The sequence below is a fragment of the Cyprinus carpio genome, chromosome A10 (genome assembly GCF_018340385.1).
Source record: "Cyprinus carpio isolate SPL01 chromosome A10, ASM1834038v1, whole genome shotgun sequence".
In the NCBI taxonomy this organism is placed as follows: domain Eukaryota; kingdom Metazoa; phylum Chordata; class Actinopteri; order Cypriniformes; family Cyprinidae; genus Cyprinus; species Cyprinus carpio.
In genome coordinates, this window is record NC_056581.1 from 8,272,405 (window position 1) to 8,295,593 (window position 23,189).

Here is a 23,189-nt window from a genome sequence, read left to right on the forward strand (position 1 = left end):
CAGAAGAGTTTGAGTAACGTTTTGGATGTAAATTTTTGATTTTAAAGTTCTTATGTTAACATACCAGTCACTGCATGGTCTGGCTGCTCATTGGCTGAGCTTTTAATTCCTTGTACACCTAGCCGCAATTTGCGATCTTCTCAAGAGTGGTCTTTTAGTCATTCCTAAAACATGGCTGTGTTCTGGGGGTGATCGGACATTTTCATCTTATGCCCCCAAATTATGGAATTCTCTCCTGGCTAACATCAGAGAAGCAAATTCATTAGGTATTTTTAAATCTCATCGTTTTATTTCCGTCTTGCTTTTAACTGATTGTCATTCTGTATTTTTATGTTTTAATTTGGATTGTTTTGTTTGCTTGTGTTGTAAAGTGCTTTGAGAAAGTACCCTTTTAAAGGCACTAGACTAAATAAAAAGTATTATTATTATTACAAATAAGCCATTTTTTCATTTTGATCATGTGGTCAGCCCAGCATAGCAACACTAACTCAACCAATAGAGTGAGCCTGCTATTGTTTTGACCAACCAATGGTAGACGGCGGAGGTGTTTGGAAAACTTTTAAAAACATTTATTATTTTTCTGTTTGATGAACTGGTGTTGTAGAAAATCACAGTTTTAACCCCTAACTATATAACAGAAATTGTGATCATTTTAAAAGTGTAGCTTATGGAACTAGCAGATCATTAAATTTTGGTTCTTGATTTTTTTTTTTTTTTTTTTTTTTAGTTGGGGGGATATAGAGATTTATTAAAGTGTTCAAACAATCTAGATACTATTGGCCTGCTTTAATATCTTATTTAAATGTCATGGCCCAATTTTAATTAAGGGTGAGATTTGAATAATAATATTGATTATATTTCTCACACAAGTACCCCACTGACATGGCAGCCCTCTGCCTAGAATACAAAGCGATCGGCTGCATATTGAACAGGCGATATTGTGTTTTCAATTGGCACGAAACAAGGTAAGTGATCTGATGAAGGACAGTGACCATTATATTGCTCCAGGTTTTGTGCTAATCACTGTTGGAAGGACGGCATCATGTTTTGCCATTTAAAAACAGTAATGAATTCAGACATGGTGCTTTATATTTGTGACACCCAATTAGGTTTTTATTCCTACAGAGAAGGTGTCAGTTTTATAGTATCAACATTATTAAGAGCTTTGGTTCTCCTTGTTGTTATAGCGTCCTGACATTTCAATGAGCCACTGGCTGGACCCCTACACTGCACCATAAAGGCTAATTAAATCTTCTTAAGACGCCCTGTGGGAGGATACAAAAGCCGAGACAGAAGGAGAAAAAAGAAACTTCTCGAACATAGAGTTGGAGGAATGATTTTCCAGCCTGGAGGGGTTTGGTGTCAAGAAGGCAGAGGCACAAGCTGGGGGTCTGGAGAGACTCTTCCGCTTGATGCACACAGTGGTATCCATTCTTAGCCTGTGAGCATATCAGCACAGCTGCCTCTGATGAAAGAGATGGCAGATGTGGTCGCAGTGTAGCCTCTGACCCTCAGGGTGTAATTATGCTTTGCTGTTATGCTAAGTGTGTGAAACTCATTCTCTTAATTGAAGTCAGAGAAGGACAGAGAAAAGTGGGTCGCTGCATATTTACACATTGTTTGTGCAAGATTTATGATGCAGAGGTGATTATATGTCTTTGTAAAACTGTCACTAAATTAAAGGAATTTTTCAGTCTGTCAGAATTCTTTCATTGTTGAAAATATTTTATTTTGTGATTTGCAAGTCATACTATTTTGGAAAAACATGAAGGTGAGTAAAGGATTTCCATTAATTTATTAATTTTTTTAAGCTAAATATTTTTTGATCTTCCAGGCCAGCAATCATTTCAAGGCATTTCATCTTTCAAAGGTGTTAAAATAAAATGTCATTCATAAGCAGGGTGAAAACGTAGGTTTAATTAGCAATGCAGATGCTTTCCAAATCAGCAGCAAGAGCTGTGTTAGCTTTAACAGACAGGTTAATGCAATCTGTCTGTCACTCACCTTTAACAACCAGCTTATATTCAGCTTGGCTGGTGCCGAGGTGATTGGTAGCTTCACAGCGGTAGGTGCCGTTATCTGTTTTGTTCAGTGACATAAAGGTGAGCTCTCTTCCTTCGACAATCACCCGGTCCAGGTCTGGCAGCTCTCCTCCGTCTTTAGTCCAGAGCACTGGGTCTGGCCTAATGAAACATTGATTTTTAACTTCTAATTTAAAACAAAATTCAGTTTCTTTTCCATGATGGAACATGCGTTAAAAGGTCATATCACAAAATTGTATAATAATTAGGTTTATTTTTTATTTTTTTATTATTTAGTTTAGTTTTTTGTAATATCCCATTCTTCAGTAATAATCTTTGGCAGATTTAGCACAAGGATATGCAGAGTTGTCGGTGCAACACACAGCCAGGAACAACACAAGCTTTGGCAGCCTTGGCTTTGCTTCGTCATCATTACAGTACATCACTGTGACTGGGTAGACTGAGTTTCTGTACACTCTAAAGATCAAGGAACATTGGATTCCTTATGATATGACCCCTTTAATGCTAAAATCATTGGAAAGACAACACCACAAAATTACAGCAAAGGCTTTGAGAATGCAAAATTCTTTTTTAGTTTTAAAGTTTTCAACTTTAGCTCTAAACTAAGCAATTTGGATCAAAAGATTTATCAAAGTAAAGTTTATCAAAGATTTGTCCGCCTTTTTCTTTGGGAATATTAGAACACACTGGCCTTAGCTTCAGTTGTACCAGCGGCTATAAGAGCTTCTTAATGTTGTTTTCCGTGTGAATTTATGGTTATATATTCATAGCTGTTTAATTTCAACAGAATCACGTTTATGAGTCACCACATTACTGCAAGCATGTGGTTATAAGCTGCTAGCCGCAAGCCTGCACACAGGGCAATTTCTCCTTGGTGCGGTAGATATGCAACGCATTCTTCCCAAAGCTCTTTGCAAACATTATAATTCAACAAGATGCTGATAAATTGTGAATGCTTACGAGGGGTTTCCATGGGGTACACATTCCAGTTTGAGGTACTGCCCCTCCAGTGGGGCTGGTATGGAGTGTTTGATCTCTACATAGGGAGCATCTTTGACAGAGACACACAAAGAAATATTGTTTCAGACAGCAGCATCCAAGTGGAGGAATGACACTCCACGGAGATCAAAAGATAAATGATGTGACGTGTTGCTCAGGCCCAAGTGCTCCACTGCATCTCAGTAGATTGATTAAATGTCAACACTTCAAAGAGAAACTCTAATGATTTTTGTCTGTAATTATTGCATAATCTTTGCATCAAAACACCATATTTCAGGATTTAAAAGTTGCCAAAATTACTTTTTATAGTAACTTTAATAAGTCATTGAAAACCCAGTGAAAACAAAATGATGTGTTTTGTGTCTTTAGTCTAGATTTTAGCTTCATTTTGATCACTTTCTTATTGTTCTCAGACTTCTTATCTTTAGGCCATTTTGCTTCACAAGTAAATGCATCCTGATTTAAGATTTTTTACACATTTGCACTGGAAGGCAAGACAAAAATTCAGATTGATTGTTTGATTTTTTTACAGTGTGGTCAGTACAATAATTTTTTTCCCCATATTCTAATGATGGGGAACAGAGCTGTCCATGTCTTAAGCCAGCAATTGATTGGTTGGTTGGTAAAACGAATGAAAGATTTTCAAAATTAAAAAGTTTAAAAAGTGTTTCTCACATTTGTGGATTTAGGTTTATGATTTTAACCATCATGGGATATTGGTTTGAGTCAGGACCCAGCTGTACTCACAGTGGACCTCCAAGACCTGTGTGGTCTCTTCGTGGGTGGCAGTTAGGGACACATGGTCCACTCTACAAGTGTAGGCCACACCGTCATCATGCCGGTTCACCAGGAGCTGAAGGGAACTCTTCACTGTGAAAGTCTTGCCACTGGCATTCACCTCTTTGGCACCTGAGAGAGGCAATAAGCACAGCATCATGTGTTTCAGAGTTTCACATACATTACAGTCAAAGTTACAGTGAGAACTTGAAGTATTGTGAAACACAAGGGTTCAGAAAGATGCTCCAATCTTTTTTAAAGACTTTATGTTTCAATAGAAAACTTTAGTTGTGTGAAGACAGAGTTGAGATGCATTCATTATTTTCACCCACTGACGCACATCACTGTGTTTGGAATGCTCTTGAATCCTGCTTCTATCTTTTCTCATTTCCAAAACTGGATAAAACTGGTAAAAGTAAAACTTGAACTCTTATCTGACTCTCTCAAAGTCAAAAATGTTGATTCAGTTTTTGTTTTTGCATTTAACTGAGCTGAATTCTCATGGCAAGTGAAGCATGAGTTACTTTTTGTAATGATGATAGGTTCATTTCATCGGTTTACAAAGTAAATTCTGATTGAATGTTAATTCATTTAGCCTACATTTTCTTCTATAGAATTAGTGTTGATGTATAGTGTTGCACATTTATCAGAGTACAACAGCTCCTCTTACTCCTCTCTGAAAACTCCATTAGTTGAACAACAGATTGTGTTTTGTTTTGTTTGTTTCAACGTGTTAATGGATTCTGCATTTATAGGCTTATGCTGCACACACCGCTGTCTAGTAGCACTTAAAACACAAATCCAAGGCAATTAATCCACTGCATCTCAATGAGCTTAACAAAAACTACAATTTCTCATCAAAAGGATATTATTGGATCTTTAAGAGTATAATTTACAATTTTACTTTTGTCAAACAGTTGTTCAAACAAATTTAAGGCCAACAGAACAAGCTAATTTTATCCAACAGCAGAGAGAATGTAAAATCAAACACCTTTTTACATTGAATCAACATATTTTACAAAAGAGATGGTTCTACTAAATTTTAAAAGAGTTCTAAACTCGCATCATATTTGGAACCTCTAGAAGTTTCCATAAATATTTAAAATCTGAACCTTTCAAATCTTTGGATAAAGAAATTTTAGTGACCTTTTCTCCTAAAACATTCCATACACCAGGATGCATAAACTACCTCATTTGCATCATAACTTTATTTACTTTAAAATCTTTAAAATGTGTGGTTCCTGAAACACAAAGGAAAAAAATTTATAAATTAATGCACCATGCAAATCATGTTTTGTTGATTGAGGTTTAGATTCAGATAGAATCACACAAGACTTCACTCCTTCCAAAACCTTCAGACTAAGGTCCAACTGTAAGATACAAATCCACAATGTTCTCACCTATACAAATCATTTTATGATTTAAAGTCTGTTCATAAGAGCGTTCAGATGAATAACACTTTGTATGGCTGTGAACAGAGTGAGACAACTTTAATTTGAGAGTAGACAAACACTCTCAGCAATTAGATGTGGAAGTGGAAAGTCTGTTCCACCCCATGGTTACATCCTGTGAAGATTCCCAGCATGCTTTAGAAGTTTCCTTAGAACAACTTCAGCGCATGATACAGTTGATACTCAGAGGCAAGGTGGGGTCTTCTGAAATGAGGAGACAAAGTCCCTTTGCTGTGTTTGGGATTTTTAGTAAATTACCTTCCAGTTATTATTATTATTATTATTTTTTATATATAATTACGTGGTTTCCTAGTTGAAAGCTTATGGGACACCATTTATTTTATACTCAAGCAAACAATATTATAATAGTTTATTTTGATCAGTATAATTAAATCTAAAGTACTTTATTGGCATGATTGTCTTTCTAAAACCTACGAAAAGTGTTTTTTTTTTAACCAATGTGAAAATACTTCCATGTCATTTGGCTCTTATAAATATTATGTATTAGAACCAACAACATCAAAGTATTTTTACATTGGTTTAAAAAAAGTAAACTGCATGTTATATGTAAATCTTATTTGATACTGCTGATCTTTCTTTCTTTCTTTCTTTCTTTCTTTCTTTCTTTCTTTCTTTTTAACCTATTATTAATAGTCACTTTATTTTTATTCACAGGCAAACATAACAGGCACATACGTACACCTTTAATTTTCCTGAGCTGCTTGTTCGCTAAAAATATCTCACTCTCAGATTCCAGTTCCTACCTGAAGTGGGTCTAGGTTGTTTAGTTTAGTTGTTTAGAGTTATTATTTTGTCCATTTTCACCAGTTTGACCCATTCCAATTTACAGACCAATTGTGAAAATGGTAGACAGCCATTATTGCACTGACAGAGTAGTCAGCCAATCACACACCTTCTCTCATGCGACTTTTCACCTGAATTTTGCCACCCCCCCTCACATTCATGCAACACTTTAGGATCTTAACAAAAGTAAAACATCATCTGCTTTCTACTAAATTCATTGCCTTAATCTATTATGCCCATTCACCTACATCATCTATTTATTCATATACTCATCCATTCATTCAACAATCCTTCCATCCTGGAGAGAAAAAAAAAAACGAGCATAATGAGGGTTCATTGGCCATGTCTACTTCTATTGTCCTTCTCAGTAAGTTAGTGAGTGGGTGAGAGGGGAAAGATTTGCCAGCAGACAGAATTGAAATTAAGGTCAGCATGTTTTACATTAATATTTATGACGGCAAACCAGTAATAGAAACATTATCACAGAAACACACTCACCATTGCACTCACACAAACACAAGCTCTCATTTAATGCACACAACTACGTTAAAACTGTATCTAATCTTCATTACACACACATCAGCACATGTAATTACGTACATAGTTGGATGCAATTCAACGTGACTCAATTTAATGTGAAATATCGTTAATTTTCCGATTTGAGGCTGAGCGCTGTGCTCCTTCTGGAACCGGAATGCTTTCCTGGAACTCTGTGATAGCTACGACATATGGCGAGCCCAGAGAGCAGCTGAGAACAGGAAAGAATAAAACGTGGGGTGAGATTAGCATTTCATTTCAGCTGTGAGCAGTTCTGAATTCAAATGCTGTTTTCCACCTAAAGGGGAGGTATTTAGAACAACAGGAGGCACAAAGGTGTGCAGCTCATCCTGCTACCTCTACCCTATTTTGCAAGCCCATTAGCGAGCACGCAAGAGGGATGTAAAAAGAGAGAATGAAAAAGATAGAGAGAGAGGGAGAGAGAGCAAAAGTGTTCTTTATCCGATCACCGCAAACTGCTCTCAGGCTAAACACAGTGGTCATTCCTAGCAAATGGAGGCATATTTTTGTGTGTATTTGACTGAAGTTGACTGTTGGTTGTATGTTTGCATGGCGAGAGCTTAAATCGAGGCAGCGGTTTTGAATTTCCTCACAAAAATTGTCAGTTTGTGTTTATTTATGCAGCATAATCTTCTGCATGTGGTGAGAGACTCAGGAGTTTCTCCACATGTGAGTGGAGCTCTGCAGCGAGCGACTGAACACCCATCTCATCTATCTACCGCTAATCCTAATGTCCCAGAGACATGAGAACAGATAAAACGACAACATTATTTCAACAAATACCCTCCAATCCCCAACCAGGATCACTATAAATATCAGTTACTCCTACTGCACGGCCCTCCGCCATGGCTCACTGTTCAAATATCTTTCATAAATGGTCAGTGTGGGTGTCAATCTAAAAGCTCCTTCTGGTGCCGTGCAATTTTATCTCTCTAATCCACACAAACAGTCTCCCTGCTGGCAGTTCTTTCACTAGGGTCAAAAAACACACACACACACACAAACACAAAATGCGATTGTCTGAGCCTGGCACAAACAAACAAACATGTTCTGACACACACACACACACACACACACACACACACACACACACACACACACACACACACACACACACACACACACACACAAACACACACGTACACACACAAACACAATCTCACACTGTCTGACAGCTAACAGTATGATGATTTCATCTCCTCTAGGACGCAACTGCACATTCACAGGATAAGCCGTTTTATCAGTGTCATTATGCCTCAGGTGACAGAGACACACTTGTAGGCACAAGCTCCACCCACATTATGTCAAAAGCCACACCCTATTTACATTTCATTAGCCTGTTAACAAACAGTACTGTTTTTTGAAGTGTGCACATATGCATAAATGCGTAAGGAAACTCCAGACTATTACATAGTCACTAATGACATTCCTATATTGTTGAACCAACGTGGTTCAAATGATGAAGGTGTGACCATGTTACTATGGTTTTGGGGAACAGTCGTGATTAGGAAATTAATCTCTTCAGTGATACATGGTACTACACTGGTTAAACAACAAATTATGTGTTCGTACAAGAAACGCACGCCTGACCAGTAGTTAACGCTCCGGCCAGAAATCAATCAAAAGTTCCACACAAAGTAATCTGTTTTTTTTTTTTTAGGGCCAGATTGACAACATTTCTGAGCTTGTAATGAACCTAGTCCTAATCTCCATAAGTAAAACTGACCAACTGCCACATTTAAATCTATTTTCCAGTCTGGTACATGTTTACAATCACTTAACAATCACCCTGCACCCTATCTTGAAGTGTTTGATGCAGGACATGTCATGTTGATCAAATACTTAAAACAAGACAGACTTCCCATCTGAATGACCTCTCTTTCTTCACACGTTAGAGATCATCCAGCTTGTGCGCCGCTGTGAAGTTGGACTCTGATTTTCAGCCCCCGCAGCCAGGATGAAAGAGGAAGCTTAAACAGTGAGGAGCGCTGTGTGTTCAGACTCAGCAGCCGCCGTCGGTCTCCCTGCCTATCATAAGCAGCACTAAGAACTTCTCTCTGTTGTTCGGCTTTGAGCTTTTATCTAGGCACCTGGGTGTTTGTTCTAACCAGCCAGGACTGAGCAGATGTTTTGTGTGTAACTTGGTCATATCGGCACTCACCACTGTGAAACAAAGACAAAGAGAGTAGCCATTTAATTTACACACACAAACAACCAATATGCAGAAAGTTTCAGTTTTATGAAAGTTGGATTTGACATTTTCTGAAGGTCGTCTGAGTGGTTGTTCGCTAGGGTGTTCTGCTGGGTGCCAGGGTGTTGCTATGTTGTTGTTAAATCAAGACACCTCAGGTGAACTGGGTAAAAAGTGTAACTAATAGAAATCACCACACTTTCCCAGCTGATTGATTACATTAACTGCAAACATATTACAAGCTTTTTGAAATGTTGCTTAAATATGCTAATTAGGCATTATCTAAATATATATATACACATATTTGCATTTCCATCTGAACATTGGTTAAAGCCATTCTTCATCTTTCATTTTGCTGATCTATTACAATCATGGTTAACTTTAATTTTCACCATGTCTTTAAGAACAAAATATTACAAAATCAGGTGAATGATATATGAACAAACCCTCCAATGAAAACCTTATAGACTAAATATAATATAGACTAAAAATATGTAAGTGAAGAGTTCTGGTTCAGAACATTGGGGGACATTTTGGGGAAATACCTTTTTATAGATATGTTCTGTAATTGAAATCCACAGATGCAATAACATAAACAATTAAAAATGTATTATGGATGTTTTCTTTCCACTAGCATGAAACCTTATGAAAAGTCCAAAATCTCATAATTGACCAGTGAATGAAACAACATGGAATCCAACATGTATTGCCTTAAGAAGAGGATATTAGTTTATGGCTTTGCAGCTGTTTGTGTGCTTTATTGTATGTACATACGATTAATTCATCAAATAATTTATCATTACTCTTACTTTGCCATTTTGTATTCAAAAAGCGAAATGGAATGAAAGAAAGAGTTTTTAGCAGAACCCCTGGAGGAAAAAGAGGACGACGATCACTCTCTCTTTCATCTGCTCTGGAGATTTTCCTGTCGGCTAATCTGTTACATGTTCTCATAGTTCTCCTCAGGGGAGTTATCCTCCCTCAAGGAGGTCTGGGGATGGATATGCACCCTTATCATCCCGGAGCAGGAAAAGAGAAACATACCATAGTTCTATAGGAGCATACTGATATCATCTTGCTGCAAAAATAAAGGTCTTAATGAGTATTTTTTTTCCAGTAATAATATCTAAACATCCTTACAAGATTACTTTAGAGCAAAATTGCATTAGATTAGACTTTTATCTTCAGTTAATTTTTCATACCCCATGGGCAAATTGGGTTTTAGTCTTGTTTTAGGTATAAACATAACTAAAACCTCATCTAACTTTGTTAGATTTATGCTTAAAAAGATTTATGCTCTCTTTAACATCTCAAATATTTCTCAAGTCTCATTTGTGACTACTTCTATTTCTCCAAAGGATTTTAGGAGAAATATCTGAAATGCTGTTGATACTTAAATGAGAGCTATATGAGAATCTCATCTAAGTCTCCTGAACTTAGGAAGAGCAACCACTGAGCAATACATTTCTCCTATGGGTTCATTTGCAAACTCAAAGTAGTCTCTGAGACTTTGGGAAGATAGTGCTGTCAGAGGTTTAAGATGAAAGGCTGATGGAAAATGTCGTTATGGTGCATGTTTTATTCATGTTTCTGCCAAGACACAGGAGGCATTTTAGAATTCCATTTTTAATGACTATTGATGGATTGCACTCAACATGATGTAAGAAGAAGCTGTAGGGGTAAGAAAGCCGTCCTGCACACACATTAAATACCTGTGCATGTTTACATTTTTAATATACAGTATAGTGAGTGTGTGTGTGTGTGTGTGTGTGTGTGTGTGTGTGTGTGTCTGTACTGTATGTGTGCGTTCGTATGGGAGAGAGAGAAGGAGAAAGAGAGTATGTGCTTCCTGTACATAATAAAAGATAAGTTTGTGGCAAAAACATGGAAATAATTAGTTGTTTTTATCTTGTTGTTTGCTATATTTATTTGCTTGGTCAGTGTCATTGAGGGTTTTGGTTCTTTTGCTGTTGTAGGCTGTAAGGACCTTTGAAATACCTGAAATCATTTAGTGAAGTGACGTGGATGTGATGCCTGGAAGTACTTTAGCTGTGTGTTTCACTGAAAATAATTGCACATCTTAGAATGTTTCTCAGCCAGTCAAAACAGTAATATTGTGAAATATTATTACAATTTTAAATATCTGTTTTCTATTTTCACATTTCAGATGTAATATATTCCTATGATGGCAAAACTGAATTTTCAAGGTCAAGGTCACATGATCCTTCAGAAATCATTTTATTAGGCTGATTTTGTGTTCATGAAATATTTCTTGATATTACCAGTGAAACCGTGATACTTTTTTTTTTTCAGGATTCTTTGGTGAAAAGAAAGTTAAAAAGAACATCATTTTTTTGAAATGTCTTGAAATGATATTAAAGTATTCACTGTCATTGATCAATATAATGCATCCTGCTAAATAGAAGTTAATTTCTTAAAAAAAAGAAAAAGAATGGTAAAATATATATATATATATGTATAAATAAACAATATAAAATAAAATTATAAAATGTTTTTTTTTTTTTTTTTTTCAATTTTACTTGTTATACTGATTATATACTTTGCAATTCAAAATTTAGATTAGAAAAATGCATTACAGAAGGACTTTTACTTTTACTGCACACACTACATGGGCTATGGAAGAGGTGGCTGCCAAGATGTGGCCTATGTAATATTTGCAGGTTAGTTTAACATGCAATAAACAGATGCACAATTTTACTCCAATGATGAAAATAAGGAACTGGAGATAGAAAGAGTGTGAGTGAGAGAGTGAGAGAGAAAGAGGGGCATGTGAGAATGTGAGAGGTGTTGATATTGGATTCCATTACAGCTGTCAATTTCACACACACATACACACACAAACACAGAGCGTCTTGGGCTCTGCATACTCGGGTGGGGGGGGGTTGGTGTGTGTGTGAGATGTCTTGCATCCTGGAGACCGGCACAAATTTAATACCATGCTGAGCGTTGCTACAGTCCCAGAGATCCCACAATAATGCACCTGCTATTCCCAGTCCAGGCTTCCAAAATAAATGCGTTTATCGCAGTTCAGCCTCACACAGTGGTGGAGAAGTGCGGAAAACAGCGATGACAACAGCTGTTGCAACTCACAAACACAGCGACAGGAAGGCAGCAAACACAAAAGCAGACAGAGAGAAGCTCTACGGGAAAACAACAGGCCGACCAATTGGAGTAAGCAGAGCCGAAAAGCAATATCTTTTTGTTTACTTACACCTCTCTGCTATGGAACCAAGACAATCCGACAAAATAAACAGAGCTAAAGTGACTCACATTACCAATCTCTCACTGTTTCAGTTACATTTTCCCCCCAAAACTTACTAACCACAAAAAAAAAAAAAAAAAAAAAAATGCAAACATGTACATCAATCTTGCTCACATATTATTGTAGCACAGTTTGTGCTGAATACAAAAATTTACACATTCACCAATAAGCACAAATGTCAGGGCATGTCAAAACCTCTCAAGAGCCCCAAAAACACTTCAAACCCCAGAGGGTTAAATATGGGCCAGTGACAAAAAAAAGGTAGATAGATAGATAGATAGATAGATAGATAGATAGATAGATAGATAGATAGATAGATAGATATATTATAACTAAAACAACAATAATAATTGATTGAAAGTTCTAATTAAATGATAAACATTCTGTGAGTTTATATATATGTGCGTTGCATCCCTTTGGGTTCCACTCTTTTTCATGCATCCTTGAAATGTGCTCTTGTTTTATTAGATCCATCCATCACAAGACACATTCATGATGAAAATATCTAAGATTGACACTTTGCAATCAGCTGAGAGCCCTTAAACCTCAAGCTTCATGAGACTGTGGACTGACGGGAGTCAGAAAGACCTTAGCAAATCCTTTCCTGAGTTCACACTAAAAGCTACATGTGACATCTAAATATATTTACCACATGCTACTTTCTCATTCAAACCACCTGCTCACAAAAGTTTGCATTAGGTAATGTTGTTCTTGCATGAAATGAATGAAATGCGTCTGTGTCACAGACTTACAAAACAAGGGGTCTCTGAGTCAGAGAGGGAGCGAAAATTTCAGTGTTAATGATCATATTAATCTCTGACCTGACGGCTGGAGAAAAAATGTAGCTGAATTAATCAAATACGTGCATAGTTAATTAAAAGAAAACAACAGAATTTTGACAAGTAGTGTGAAGAAAGTAACACAAATGCAGTTAAAAATTTCACAACTATCAAGGTTAAATGCATGTCTTCTTATATACAAATCTGTTGTTTTATTGCCTTAAATAATCACTGTTAATTAAAGAATACATCCAACCTAACCTAAACACCAAGATTGTTAATGAATACGAAGATTGTATCATTTATCTGTGACTACAGCGAGCCTGAGTCACGTGTAAGGAGATCAGGTATCACTTTCTTTAAGGAACCTTAAACAAAGCCGTTCTCATCTGAAACATCACTGATCCCTTAATGAAATGACATAAGCTCTGAAAATCCTCCCCTGCCCACAAATTCTGTCTGTTTATCAAATGACCAGAGGGAATGACCGCAGACATAATATCTGATAAGGAGCCTAATCAGGATCCCGGTTCGAAGTCAAAATGATAAGAACCCTTGACTAGACACCGATAAGAGGCTAAACTTTCCCACTCAGGCTTTTCTTTCTTTCATGGTTGTAGACGAATGGAATAATTCACCCCCCAAAAATGAACATTTCTTCATTTTGTTCCAAACCCGCAGGACTTTATTTTCTTCTGTGGAGCACAAAAGGTGACTTTTTAAAAGAATATTCTGGCCACTCTTCAAGTGAATGAGAACTCAGACTATCAAGCGCCAAAATAATAGAAAAACAACCATAAAGTATGGCTGTTAAAAATGTATGCTATATTCCAAGGCTTATCTTGAGAGAAGAAACGATGTCTGATTCATGAACGATTCATGATTTCTTGATTCATGAGTCAGATTAATTGAAAAGTGCAACCAGTACAATATTTAATAGGGTGAGTAAATAAAACAGATATACACTAGGGGGGAAAATAGTGCTTAGAAAAAGAATGGAAAAGCAGGGCAGTGTAATACAAAAATGTGTTCTGTGAGAGCGCCTTTTACAGTTGTTCCTGCCCTGTACATTAAATATATGTTTAAATGTCATTATTCCAACGAGGGATGAAGCGAGGACTCAATTGCAGGACAATGGGCTTTTATTAATAGTAAAAACAAAACAAAAGCAAACACAAACTACCACGAGGGGGAAAACAGACAGGCAAGCCAGGCACAAGGCACAACACAGCAGGGCAAGCCAGGAACAGGAAGAGCAATGCCACACAGGAAGCATACGTATAAAAAGCACACATCTCACAAATAACATTAAACAACGGACCAGCACAGGACTGCAGACACAAGGAGAATAAATAGGGAAACAAACGAGGAGGGTAACAAGGGAGAAACAGGTGGAGCAACTGAAACAATAATGAGGTAACAAGATAGGCGGGGACATGGCACCAACAAACACAACAAGTGCTCAAACAAAACACACAGTGACCTCTGGTGGCCATCTAAGGCAGACCAGCCGAATACTATGACTGTTAAATTTAATCTACAAATAAACAAGCTATTCCCTGCAAAACAAAGTCATTGCAAAGACATAAAAAGCATTGAGCCATGCTTCATCCTCTGTGGTTTCACTGTAAAGGCCTGTCCCCAAGGTTTCGTCCACCAGAGACACAATAAACAGTCAGCGTGGGAAATGTCACCTCGTTGCTAATTAGAACCACTGTATTTTTAGAAATGCAGCAAACGCACGACAAAGGCACTCAATGTCATCCACATTGTACGCAAGGCAGAGCAAATTTCTACTTCGAGAATTCTTCCCATGCTGTCATGCTGTTAACTTTTTTGTGATTTGTCTTGTAAGTGTTAATGTGAGTTCAATCGTTTTCCATCAACTTTCCTCACCTTTGACCTCCTTCTCATTCTTGAACCATCGGACATCAGCTGCAGGTTTACTGCCAGAGGTCACACAGGTCAGTGTGATTTGATCTCCCTCCAACAAAGGCTTGGTCAGTCCATTGATCTCTGGTTTCTTAGGCACACCTAAACATTGAGGAAAAAAGTGAGAGAAAGAGAAAGAAAAAGAGAGAAAGATGGCCTACTTTAGTGAGTTCAAAATAAAGTATGATAATTAAAAATGAGTCTGTCCTTGGCCAACAATCCACAGCAATCCATTTTTAAACTGAGCTGTCAATCTGTTATAAGGCTCATTCACACAGTACGTGGTGTTGCATTCCCTCTCCAGTATTTAATTGATGGTTTATGTACACATGAATGCCCAAATTATAACATACACAAGATTCATGTGACTTGACTCAAAGCAAATGTTTGTTTCCATATTCAGAAGCAATCAGCATTTCAACCTTATGAAATATTTCAAGAACACAGGAAATTCGGTGGTCCACAAATGCATTACTGTGTCAGAAGCTTCCTCTCTGAGGTAGAGGGCTGAGACAAAGAAAAATCAATAGGGAACATTAGTCAGGAAAATTAGATATTGGGTTTGCTTTGATTGAAGATGAGATCAGACGTTTGGCATTCAGTTCACAGGCCTTATTGCTTCCCTGAGTAAGAGGCCTTAATCACATTCCTAAGAAATAAATCAAAGCAAAAACAACCACAATGTACTATGCATTAAAAAGCAACAGAGTAAATACATCAGTCATTCTATTGCAGCATGGCCTGTAACCTCCACTGGATGACATGCTGTTTCTTAATATTGTTCCAAGATCAAGAAAAAGCTGTCGCTTCTAATTAATTCATTTCTTGGTATATAATATATAAATGTAATACTCAAAATCACTTAGGGTCAAATTCACTCCCACCACTTTGGTGTGTCGTATTTCAATGTTAGTGCACATTTCCAATTGATTGCGGCAGCTGTAATACATCAAATGATGGAGAACTGTGTTATAATCATCCTTTAGTCTAGTCCAGCACACTTTCAATGGTTTAAGAGTTGATTCAGATGGAACGATGCTGTCCAGTCCCAGTAAAGTACACTGGCTGTGCTAGTCTGGATTGTAAAGGATGTTGATTCAGAAAAATTTTGTACTTGTGAAAATTACATTATCCATTATATATGTGAAAACATGCATAATATCCATAACAATACATGTAAGAAATTTTTTCATTAATAAATAAGCATTGTGTACTGCATATTTTTCCTAGATAATAATTACAACATGGAAATTAATTGTAACCATTCATGTATTCACAATGAGCAAAACATTAATACAATGCAGGCTTGTTGACAGAGTGTACAACTGTAATGATTTTAATGATGTATGCCAGCTAATTAAAATGAGACTAGCTAATTGGGCTCCTAATTAATGCAGAAATATGGCATTAAGGAATGTTTGTTGGCTGTCACAGCTGACATTAACTCTGGTATGTTTGGGACTTGATAGAAAGTCTGTTTGACTTTTGATTGACAAAAGCAGTAAAAGTTGATAGAGGAAACTAATTAAACTTCTGTCTGTGTCATTTCTCAAACTCTGTTCTGTGATCATCTGCGTCTTTGTTGAAGGCGACCGGGTGAATCCATTTAATTAAATCCTGATCCAGGCCAAAGTTAGATTTGCAACGCCCCCACTGAGGTAAAATTCTAATTATCTATCTACTTTCTGGAAACAACAATTTTTGTCATTTTCTTTAGACTTGTTAATGGTTCAGTGTATCTGCCTTCAAAAGAAATACAATAAAAACAGTAATATTATGAAATATTATCACAATTAAAATAACTATTTTCTACTTTAATATATTTTTTTTTTTTTTCTTTCTTTCTTTTTGTGGAAACGCTGGTCTATTTTTATTAGTGAATTTGTGATTAGGGAAGTGATGTGTGGCCAAGTATGGTGACCCATACTCGGAATACACACACACACACATGCTGTGAACACACACCAAGAGCAGGATTCAGGATTCTTTGATAAACAGAACAAGAACAGCATTTATTTGAAATATCTTTACTGTCATGTTTTATCAATTTGCATCGTTGCTGAATAAAAGTGTATTCTTTTAAAAAATCTTATTGATTTATGTGTGTGTGTGTGTGTGTGTGTGTATGTATGTATATGGAGTGAAATGTGTATGGAACAGTATTTTTTTTTTGTTGCTCTAAATAAAACAAGGTATGATAGACTACAACAAATTCAGTCAATGTGAACAAAACTGGCTTGTGAAATTTTGTAAAATAACAAGTCAAAGCTAAATAACTTCAGCTGGCTGATTTAGAATGTAGTCCCACACACATTATGTGTTACATGATGTCTTACCCAGGACAGTGAGGAAAGCCTTAGCTGTTTTGACAGGCATGGTGAAGAGAGAGCAGGTGTACATCCCCTCGTCTGCCAGCGTGACCTCACTGATGCTGATCGTCAACTCCTGTGATGTGGCTCGGACCAGCTCAATCCGGTTATCTCTCAGCGCTGCCAGAACAAACAATCAAGAGAGCACCATTAATTATGACACCTTCATTAACATGTGCCATACTCAAGAGCGGCATATCCTCTGTTACTTTCTCAAACCACTTTAAGTTTTAATGCATAAATTGAATACTGACCTACAGACATGAAAGCATCGAAACGTCAAGAATTTGCAATTTTTATCCTAAAAATTAATTTACAAAAGGGAACATGTCAATCCATGATTATAGTCTCATATTGTGTGGAGTATGAAGATTGATTCTTTGCTACAGGGAAAAATTATTTTATGATGGCTTTCAGTCAGAGGGCAAATGGAATATGGATCAGTCAGGATTCAAAGCTAACATCAGTTCAGTGATCATTTAGTGTGCAGAATGAGCATTCATCGATTTGAAACATACATGCTTGAGCTCACCTACTCATTTACAAATTCTGTAGGTTCTTTACCCAGTCGAGTATGAATAAAAGTAAAGTTCAGACTTCTTATGATTGTGACCACTGTGCAAACGAGGCCTAAGGATACGGTTTTAGTTATTACACCTTTTAGTGTCCATCAACACACAGGCCTAATGGAAAGGTCAAAGTGCTAATGCAAAGGTCAAAGGCTAACGTCAAAGACTGGCAGTGATTCCCGAGGCATCTTTAACATGCTTTGTTTAATGATAATTACTATACTAGGAAAAAGTCTGGCAGATCATAAGATATCCGCCATGTGGCGGCACAGTTTAATCAGCAAGACAAGGTCACTAGTTCTAACCTTCTGCTTTCCATAAAACTCACTCAGACATTTTGAGCCTCATTGACGCTCTGTAACAACCTGCCAGAATATTCGTGGATGAGCTTTATGGATCTTTTTTCCCCAGGAGAACAGAAAGAATACATTCTCATGGTCAGTCATCAGGGTGACCTTTTTAAAGCTCTCTTAATAAAAAAGTTGGTCAATGTCTTAGCCATTATCCTTGTCATACCGCCTGAAAACTTTAAATTGAATACAGCAGTGTTAGGGAATAGACCAGATACTCATTTCTATGTTTATATAAAAACTAACTGTGTTACAGGAAAAGCTACATTATTTAATAAATAAAATGAGTAGTGTCACTATTTTCATTTACAAAGATCAACAAATACAGTCATGATTGCCTAAATAGAAGCTTAATAGAGATGAATTTCATTATGTGATCACAGCAGGTTAAAGCTCTCAGCCACATCGAGCCGTATACACTTCAGTTACTATGTTAAAGGAACTTTAAAGGAAGTGTAAAGTGGAACCACGCAGGCACACCCTGGGTATCCAAACAAACATCCCACAAACCCACTTACACACCTCAGTGAGGCCTCTCGTAGCTGTAATAAAACCATGTGTTTTCAGATGCGTCTCCCCAGAGGTCTGAGTGCAGCTCCCTCTGGACAGCAGCATCTCTGAGGTAATTGAACATAATGAGGTTCATTACAGGAAGAGAGGCAGGCCAACGCTGGAATGAAAAAAGAACTTGCGGTACCGGCTGTTTTTAATGCCTTCCTGTCCTCTTTCCCAAATGAAGTGCATTTCAAATAATGTGACCACCATGGCAGTGGTGTGTGGAGGATGATGCAAAAAAAGTTAATTATTTAAAAAAAAAAAAAAAAAAAAAAAAAAAAAAAAAATAGGCTAATCACATGTCTCTGATGCGCAACATAATTGGATAAAAAATACAGTAAATACACAGTAATATTGTAAAATATTACTTAAGCTATTACACTATTACTATAAAAACTGTAGAAAGAAGTTTTCTATTTTAATTTATTTTGAAATGAAGAGTTCAGATGCAAAAGCCTCTAAGTGCCATCTGAAATTTTCATCTAAAACGAGCATTTTTTTTATCAGGCTCCTATATTTATGTTCATTTATTTCACTTTAATGGCATAGAAAATGACCTATACTTCGTCATTAAAATAAAATGACTGAACCTAAACATAGGGGCCTGATAAAAATGCTAATTTTAGAAGAACATTTCACATGGCACTTAGAGGCTTTTGCATCTGAACTCTTCAAATGTAATTTATTCCTATGCATTATTCCATTTTATGAACACTTTTTAGTGTATCAAAAACATACAGTTTGACCAGTGGAGTCTATCCACTTCCATATTCCAATTCTATTAAAAAAAAAGACTTTGCTGATCGACAATGCTGCATTTATTTGATCACAGTAATCACAGAAATCACAGTAAAACTGTATAACAGTTATATTGTGAAATATTTTTTAAAAATAAAATATAAAAAAATGGAAATAGATAAAAAAGTTTATTTTAATATATTTTAAAATGTAATTTACTACCTTATTCCATTGCATGCTCAAATGACTCTAATGCATCAGTTCTTTTAATCAGTAATTTAAAAGATATGTTATTGGTTTGAATCAACCTTGAAACACTGACTTAAGTCATTTACTGCATTCAAATTGAGGAGAGGAGACACTGCTCAAAAATAGCCCCTGGAACAAACCCACATGCACACACATTCAAAGCCACCAAAAACACACACACTCCTGCGCACTAACTCTCTTCAGAATTCAAACCGTACTGTCTCTGATATTTGGGTCTACATAAGTTGAGGCATAGATGCTCTCTCTGCTGAATCTAATGCATCCCAAGTATTCAGTGAAATGAAGGCAAACACATAGATATTGAACAAAATCTGAATTGTACACATGGTCAGATGACCATTGTTCACTCCACAAATATCTGGAAGCTTATGCAGCTTATTCTTGGGCCCTAAGCCCGATCCCGCAGCCTGAATCCGACTGCTGAACAGAACTAAGACGCTTCGGAATAATGGCAGTAACTTCTGTCAGTTCTGGAAATGCCAAATAAACATTCTGTCCCCATTCTGTAGAGCGAAAGGGGAGGGATATTTATCCATCTTGGACTAAACCTGTTATTAAGGGATACTCTTAGACAGGGTTTTTCAATCTTTTAGATGCCACGTACCCCCAAATAAAATCATCAAGGGACCTGCATTCTAAAATTTAAAGGGCAGCTACTTGTTCATGTTTCATGTATAAAGAAAAAATGTATACACTGTAAAAAAAAAAAAAAAAAAAAAAAAAAAATCTAAATAATATTTCAGTCTTTCCAATCTTTCTACTTACACGTCACATGCATTTATGAAAATTGTTTCAGAGTAAATCATACACCAAATTTTTCAGTGTATTGCCAATAACATTTTATTTCTTCTACATTACATGATTCACATTTTTCCCTACTAATTATAGTACTGTACTATGAGATGTTTTGTACCGTTAGATGCATAGGTTTTTATGAATTTGAATAATTTATTTTATTTATTTAAAATGTATTAATTTAGTTTTTTCTTTGTTTTCTAGACTCCAACATGGCTAGTGTCACATATTTATAAAACTATCCTACATTAATATAATATAATATAATATAATATAATATAATATAATATAATATAATATAATATAATATTAATATAATATAATATTACATAACATAACATAACATAACATAACATAACATAACATAACATAACATAACATATAACATAACATAACATAATATTTTTAGAGTATCACTTTGAAATAAACATAAAATGTAAATTAAAATGTGAAATTTAATTGAATTTAATCTTTGCTAACTTTCTACCTTTTATTTTGGGGATTATTAACAGCTATTAACAGGTTTTAACTTTGTATTAAATATTTAATTTTTTTTAATAGATCATTCCAAACCGATCAGCTAACATGGAAAGATGGCCCTGCACACTTCAGGAATTAGTGAACATCATCATCAAACTTCCTTCCAAACAACAAGGCAGAAGGTCACGAGGTCGTATCTTAACCTGCACTTGCATGCTGCAGCCCAGCTCAGCAAATCAATACAAGAAAACAAGCTTGAATCTGTGATGATGCTTATTTATCAAAATGTAATGAATGTGTGCTTTGGCACATCCAGAATGACAACATTAGACATGACATGTTTTCGCTCACAAGCGATGCCATATTGGCACAAGTGGCCGACAGACACACATCTATGATCTCTCAAGGGAGACATCTGTTTAATTTATTGACACTGTTGATCTTGTAATATTCATGAAGCAGTTCTGATCTTCAAAAAGCCTCTTGTACGCACACGATCATGCTTACACACAAAAGATTTGACCAAAGATCTCGAAAAATTAGATAAAACAGTGATGCTCTTTGATTAAGACACAGATCTTCCCATGCCGGCAGGGAAATGGTGTCAAGACTGCTCTCCGGTGGATTTCACACTTTGATGAAGTTTCCTGTCGAGTCTCTAAAGTGCTAATTTTGTTGCACCAAAGCCATTAATTAATGACGCATCTCCTCAAAATGCTGGGGAAGGTCATTAGAGCCGGAGTAAAGTCAGACAAGTTGAAGAATGTCTCTTATAATTGATAATAAACTCTCACAGCATAACTAAGACACCAAACAAGCCCGTTTCTCATCTGCAAAACCTCCCATCAAAGACTGCACAGTTCAAACACAGGATTATAGAAGAAAAAACTGACTGAAGTGAAGAAACGGTCCTTCGTTCTTCTCTAGAACTGACGGGAAGCTAAGAAACACTTTTACAAACAAATAACAGCCACGTTGTTACTTCATCTGTGCTTGATTTCCATTTCCTTGGGGCTAGTAAATTAAAAATGACTGTTTAATGGTGCCAAAGCTTTAGTCATTACTTTTCAGTTTGGAAAAAATAAAAAACAGTACTGATAACAATATTATATTCCAGTTCGGATTTGTGGGCCAGAAATGTGAATTTTGTCTGGATGCGATAATGACAGAGAAAATGATCAGAATCTATATGGAGTCTGAAAAGCCGTTATCATAAAGTTAAACCCATTCTTTCCCCTCATTAACAAATGATGTTAGTTAGAAAAATAGTGCCATCCATTCAGCAGTGATTGAACAACCATCTAATTATCATGTTTAATTATACCATAAATCAGAGCATGATTGATAAATAAGTACCACCCTCAGAATCACTAATGAGCTCTTTCATTACATCTCACTGTATCAAGCTTCTTTCAGACAAAATCCATCCTGTACTGTGCAAGATTTAACCACAGAAGGAAATGGGAAGTGAGATGGACGAGAAAGCCTCTTACATTTTCTCAGTGACATGTTCCTGATACGAAATCTCAGGCCTTCCACCCTGACAGCGACAAACTACCTGTCCTGTCATTTTTGTAAACTGTTTTAATAAGAAATGGTCTGCTATGAAAAGTATAAAATATTATGCAATGAATCCCTTATTTTATACTAGAAGGCTTTTGTGAGGATCTCAAAAACAATATTTTGAAGGGTCAGATCTAAGCAGCTTAAAAAATCATATCAACCACATGGCAAATGACTGAGAGTGACAACAATAGCATAAGTGACAGAAAAATGTACATACTTACAAAATTACAAAACTTAGCATTCTTTATACTCCAACATACCAAACGTATGTGTGATTAATTAAACAAATGCAAGAAATCAAGTTAAAACTCATAAAATCAAGCAGACATGACAGAAATGTGGCAAATCAAAAGGATCAAAGCAACATACATTTCTAAATATATTTCTTAAATCTCTTTCAAATATCATAATTCATTTCTTTTTAAATATATGGACAGTATAACACCATGCACTGTGGTATTATCACTTAATGCATTGGTATTATCAGTGTGAGCAGAAATATAAGTAACAGCCCATCGTTTCCGTGTCTCCCAGTGCCCCTTCTCAAAATAAATTCACTACACTAACCTTCCCGGCTCTCCCTGGTCAGCCCAGCTTCTAAATCTCATCTGACGGGACTCTTCCCAAGGCCGTCACATCTCAGTAACTCTAACTGACATCTCAGCAGCCCCTCCACAGGAA

At 36.3% G+C, this 23,189-nt stretch overlaps 1 protein-coding gene across 4 annotated transcripts in view; it reads right to left on the reverse strand.

Annotated features, from left to right (window-relative positions):
• LOC109055178 (cell adhesion molecule 2-like) overlaps positions 1-23,189 on the reverse strand; it is a 360,969-nt gene that overhangs the window by 16,583 nt on the left and 321,197 nt on the right. For all 4 annotated transcript variants that reach the window (XM_042765020.1, XM_042765022.1, XM_042765021.1 and 1 more), the window contains 5 exons: positions 17,153-17,305; positions 14,781-14,918; positions 3,789-3,950; positions 3,003-3,093; positions 2,005-2,183 (listed from right to left, as the gene is read on the reverse strand). In XM_042765020.1, coding sequence (XP_042620954.1) covers positions 2,005-2,183; positions 3,003-3,093; positions 3,789-3,950; positions 14,781-14,918; positions 17,153-17,305 — 723 coding nt within the window. The remainder of the gene's footprint in view (positions 1-2,004; positions 2,184-3,002; positions 3,094-3,788; positions 3,951-14,780; positions 14,919-17,152; positions 17,306-23,189) is intronic.